The sequence below is a fragment of the Sinocyclocheilus anshuiensis genome, unplaced genomic scaffold (genome assembly GCF_001515605.1).
Source record: "Sinocyclocheilus anshuiensis isolate Anshui unplaced genomic scaffold, SAMN03320099.WGS_v1.1 scaffold284, whole genome shotgun sequence".
Taxonomy (NCBI): domain Eukaryota; kingdom Metazoa; phylum Chordata; class Actinopteri; order Cypriniformes; family Cyprinidae; genus Sinocyclocheilus; species Sinocyclocheilus anshuiensis.
The window spans coordinates 2,192,846-2,198,053 of NW_015554266.1; the positions used below are offsets into that span (position 1 = coordinate 2,192,846).

General features: G+C 36.7%; 1 protein-coding gene across 1 annotated transcript in view; it reads left to right on the forward strand.

Moving 5' to 3' along the window:
* The first annotated feature begins 554 nt into the window (after positions 1 to 554).
* LOC107671284 (formin-like protein 2) overlaps positions 555 to 5,208 on the forward strand; it is a 93,612-nt gene continuing 88,958 nt past the window's right edge. Inside the window, exon 1 of the mRNA XM_016464177.1 lies at positions 555 to 922. Coding sequence (XP_016319663.1) covers positions 809 to 922 — 114 coding nt within the window. The 5' untranslated portion in view covers positions 555 to 808. The remainder of the gene's footprint in view (positions 923 to 5,208) is intronic.

A 5,208-nucleotide genomic window follows, 5' to 3' on the forward strand; every position in this document is an offset into this window, starting at 1 on the left:
AAACCTAGATATTTTAGGCAATATAGAAATCCTGGCCAGGACGCGTCCTGGGAAAATGGCACGTATGGTCACCCTATATATATATAATGTGTGATTTCACAGGTGACTCTTACTAACTTGCCTCAAGCTTTATTAAATATTTGTGAGCAGTATGTGTTTTAAATATTTATGTACCATATTTTGAATTTTGTCTTTGTGCAAATTTAATTTCCCCGGCATGTTTCTTTTCTTTTCCTTTCTTTTCTTTTCTTTTCTTTTCTTTTCTTTTCTTTTCTTGTTTGTTATCTATTCTGTAGTCTAATGTTCAGTGAAAAAGTAAAGAGAGCAAAGAGAACTATTGAACTGTATCTGTTTTATCTGCGTATGTTGTGAATAGGCGATAACGCAATAATTCAAAGGACTGTTGGCACTGTTTTTATGATGATTCAATCATCAGTCAGCCACGCCTGCTAAGCGCAATCATGAATTATTCATGAGCTAAGCCTTCGCTTTAGTAGAATTGGTAAATGCGCTTGAGGGGCGGAGATGAAGCGCCAGCGCCTGTAGTTCTCCGCTGAAGTGCGTTTCAGAGTCTGAATCATGAAGAACAGAAGAGCTCACTGGGAGTGGTGCGGACGTTGTGTAATACGCGAATAGGACACTTTATTTGCGCTCTTGTTGCCTGTGTGAAGTTATAATGCAGCTGCTGCTGCTGACCTCCATGAAGTTTTCAAGCTCAGATAAAGTCGGACAGACAGTGATAACGGATACCGGACACATACAGGACAAACCCGCAGAATAAGAGTGTGATTGTCACATTGGAGGAGAGATGGGGAACGCAGGGAGCATGAACCAACACACTGACCCCAGAGGACACCACATGCCCCTCAAACTGCCCATGCCCGAGCCGGCCGAGCTGGAGGAGAGATTTGCGCTCGTCCTGGTCTGTACTAATGACAAACAACTAGAAAGAAATCTGCACTTTCTTTTGACTTCTTTCTTTGTTGCACTTCTATTCTATTCTATTCTATTCTATTCCTGGTAGTGTAGTTGCTCTTATTTATTATCAGGCAAACTATATAGATCGCGTTTGTAGACATCTAAAGAGATGATTACTTTGCCATTTTACTTTTGGCTGGAATTCTATTTCATTTATTTATATTCAAAGATATATTAATTTGTTTTGTAGACACATACATAGATGTTTACTTTGCCATTTTACTTTTTGCTGCTATTCTACTCCATTAACTTGGTAGTAGTTGTTTTATTTATTTACATTCAAAATTATACGTATCACTTTTACACATATAAAGAGGTTTACTTTGCCATTTTACTTTTTACGGCAGTTCTATTCTATTCTATTCTATTCTATTCTATTCTATTCTATACTTTTCTATACTTGGTAGTGTAGTTGCTCGTTTATTTATCAGGCAAATTATATAGGCCTAGATCGCTTTTTTAGACATCTAAAGAGATGTTTACTTTGCCATTTTACTTTTGGCTGCAATTCTATTTCATTTATTTATATTCAAAGATATATTAATTTGTTTTGTAGACATATAAATAGATGTTTACTTCGCCATTTTACTTTTTGCTGCTATTTTATTCTATTAATTTGGTAGTAGTTGTGTTATTTATTTACATTCAAAATTTTGTATCACTTTTAGACATATAAAGAGGTTTACTTTGCCATTTTACTTTTTTACAGCAGTTCTATTCTATTCTATTCTATTCTATTCTATTCACTTGTAGCTGGGCACCGTTCTGTCATTTACACTGGTCTGTTGAAAGTTTATAAATCAGTTTTATGGACGTTTATTAGTCATAAAATGTGAGATGGACGGTTTGTGGTCGATGTTATCTGATGATAATACCAGTACTTTGATATATACTATCGTATAAAATAATTAACTGGTACTTCAAAGAAAACCATGGTACTACCATGATACAATGTCCAAAAAGCTATGGTACTTTTTGTTTGAAATGCAGGTGTGTCTCTCTGGGTTTTTTGTTCAGAGATGTTCAGTAACCTATTGGAACTTCAGCTTGGATGATAGAGCCACTGCAAATGAACTGTGTTTATTATTATTTCAGTTTAATGTAATTTTGTTCATAAAGATATTAATAATGGTTCTGTCTTTGGGGCTGAAAGTGCTTCTTAGTAAAATATACTTTTCCTTGATATCTCTAGATGGGTTGTCCCTCTTCTGTCTTTGGAAAGTTTGCTTATCACGGACTTCCACCACTCCTTTCCAGAGAATCAAATATCCATATGTCAGATACAAATTAGTTTGTTATTTAATATTATTTATTATTTAATATCGCCATTGTCAAGACATGTCATAATTTGTTTAAACTCCATCATCATGTGCCATTGTCTAGAACAGCCGTTTCCAAACATTCCCTACTCATCCAGTTCTTTTTAGCTTAATGCTGACTTGAATATATGGCACAGGAAATGATGTCATGAAGTTGGAATCTACGATCCTTTGCCTCTGTGTGTGTCTGAAGAATGCGAGGAATGTATTAGATTAGTATGCAGCTACCTGAAGTGCGCTGTGTGTTGAGTTCTGGCCATCTGCTAGGCCTGGTTTTATGGGGACATATAAATGTAGGTCAGACCTAATGCTTCACTAGCACTAGACAAACCCTTTCAATTAACACACACTCACACAGGCCATTCAGAGAGCTGGAGGTTTCATCAAGGAAAGCAGCTATAGTGCCAGAATGAGGGAGTTCAGTCAGTCCCTAAGGCAATGGAGTTGGTTTGGTTCTCTTTCTTTCACAGACCCTCAGGCTGTGGTTATTCTACCAATTGAGGTGCCAAGGGAGTAGTTTCCATTCAATATCCTTAGCTAGAAAACGCTCTCTTTCCGGCTTTCTTACTTTCTGTTCGTTTGGCCACCTTCTCTCTGTGAGTGTGTAACTTGTCTTTATTTGTGGTTGTTTAATAGCAGTCACAGTGGCAGTGATACATATGAACAAATAATTAGGGTTGTCACTACATCAAAATTGAACAAAACCTTGCAGGTTTCATAATCTTCAATATCACCCCATAACGAATGAATGAATAACTCCAACCACCAAATAAATAAACAGTTTATAACTACTATAAGTATATCCAACTTTACCCACTTAAATACAGTACACTCATGTATAACAATATATATTACATAGAAAATCTCAACTTCTTGGTTGTTTATAATATTTCATAATTCAAACCCTTTTATTGGCAATATATTTAACATTTATATATAGTACTTTCAACTTTATTTGCATACATACAGTATACTCATGTAAAACAATATATATAGCAAATCTCGGCTCTGTGATTGTTTATATTGTTGCAAGATGTAAATTACAGTATATTATCACAAAGTGCTATATATAAAGTTGGATATATAAGTTTGTCTGTCCAACTTGACCCACATAGAGTATTCTCACGTAAAGCTATATAGTAAATATCAACTGCTTGACTGTTTACATCATCGCAAGATGCAAACTATATTATCGCCCAGTTCTAATCTACTAAAAATGACTACAAGGCATGAAGATATTATACACATTAACATGATAAAAAAATAGAACCTATCCATTAGAAACCATATTTATTATGGTTTTACGTTAGTAAAAATGACTAGTAACCGCTAATCTCACACCAGACTGTAATTTAACAATTTTACTCCTCTTAACACCTCTTAACTCCTAGGTTTTTTTTTGGTTTTTTTTGACAGTAACATTTTTTATTTCTAATTATAAGAATGTAGGTAAAACTTATGCAAAAATACAGAAACTATTTAAGATTTTCTAGTGGCACTGTAAATCAGCCTGCTGAGTTCATTCAAAGTTATGAAGAATAAAAAGAGCATTTCATGTTTTTTATGCTTAAGTGATTGTAAAACAGCCTTCTGAAAAGCCCTCATATAGAGTCAAACTCTCAGTAATACAGAGCACACATCTCCCTGGGACAAGTGTCCTGTCAGAGACTGGCAGGCGCTCACAGAGACAATGTCTTTTTTCTTGGCAGGCTGTGGTTGAGACATTAGGAACACTTTAGCACTGTAATCGCAGCTTTGAGTGGTATTTACTGTTATTAAAGCCCTGGTGCGTGCCAACCCACAGACCTTTCCAGTTGCCTTACTGAGCGAGAAAGATCCTTGTAATGATCGACTTCTGCTTGAGTGCTTCTTTCATCCACGGGTCATTCTGAGAGGAAAATCTGATGACTAGCAGATACAAGAAGATGGTCTGATCTTTAAAGGTCCCATATTGTCAAAACTGAAATTTCCTGGCTTTTTTCATGATAACTGAGGTCTACGAGAAAACGCTGTTCAGTCTGGATGTCAAACAACTACATCATTGCACAGTAGGGCTGTGACGGTCGCCGTGACAACCGCGCCACTGGCGGTAGTGCACGTGACGTCACACACTCTATAACAAGCATAATACAACGTTTTGTATACAAGTGTAATAATAGTAACAGTTGCAAATTGTTTTATTTAGACTATAAGTCTATGCTAATTCACAAATGACCTCAAACGCCATACACAGCGTTTGATCCTTTAGATTGGCAGGTTTGAGCGCAGGAAAATACAGTACAGAATACAGAAACCAAATGATTGGCAGGTTTGAGTGCAGGAAAATACAGCACAGAATACAGAACCCAAATGCTACATCGCGAATATGGAATCATTTCCATTCATGTCACTCATCCGCATTTGTATAAGTGTCTTCAAGTTCTCGTGATCGCAAACGCTCGGCTGGGCAGGTTTGTATTTACTGCATTCAGTGTTTGAAAAAAAAAAAATGAATTACCATTCTGAAACATCCTGTTGTAAGCGCGTTTGAGGAGGTGGTTGGTTGTCTCCTGTCGTCGGCGATTCGGGGTCTGAGTTCGGCTCAAACATGTAAGGCCGGGCAACATGTAAATTTCCCTCAGCAGTGACAATCATTACCGCTGTTTCTATTGACCTTACTTGTGAGTATCACCAATCCACAGCAGGCTACAGCATACATGACCCTAGTTGGCCTGGCCGTGCGTCACTCAGAAAACAACAGGCCAATCAGAAGAGAGTCTCATGAATATTAATTAGATAGGCCAAAATTGACCTGTTCTTTGCTGAGCTCCTGAGAGAGGAGCTGTAAAAATATATTGAGATGGTTTTTGGTACTTATACCGCAAATATATATTCTTAAGGACATCAAGACTTAAAATAAAACTCCAGAAAG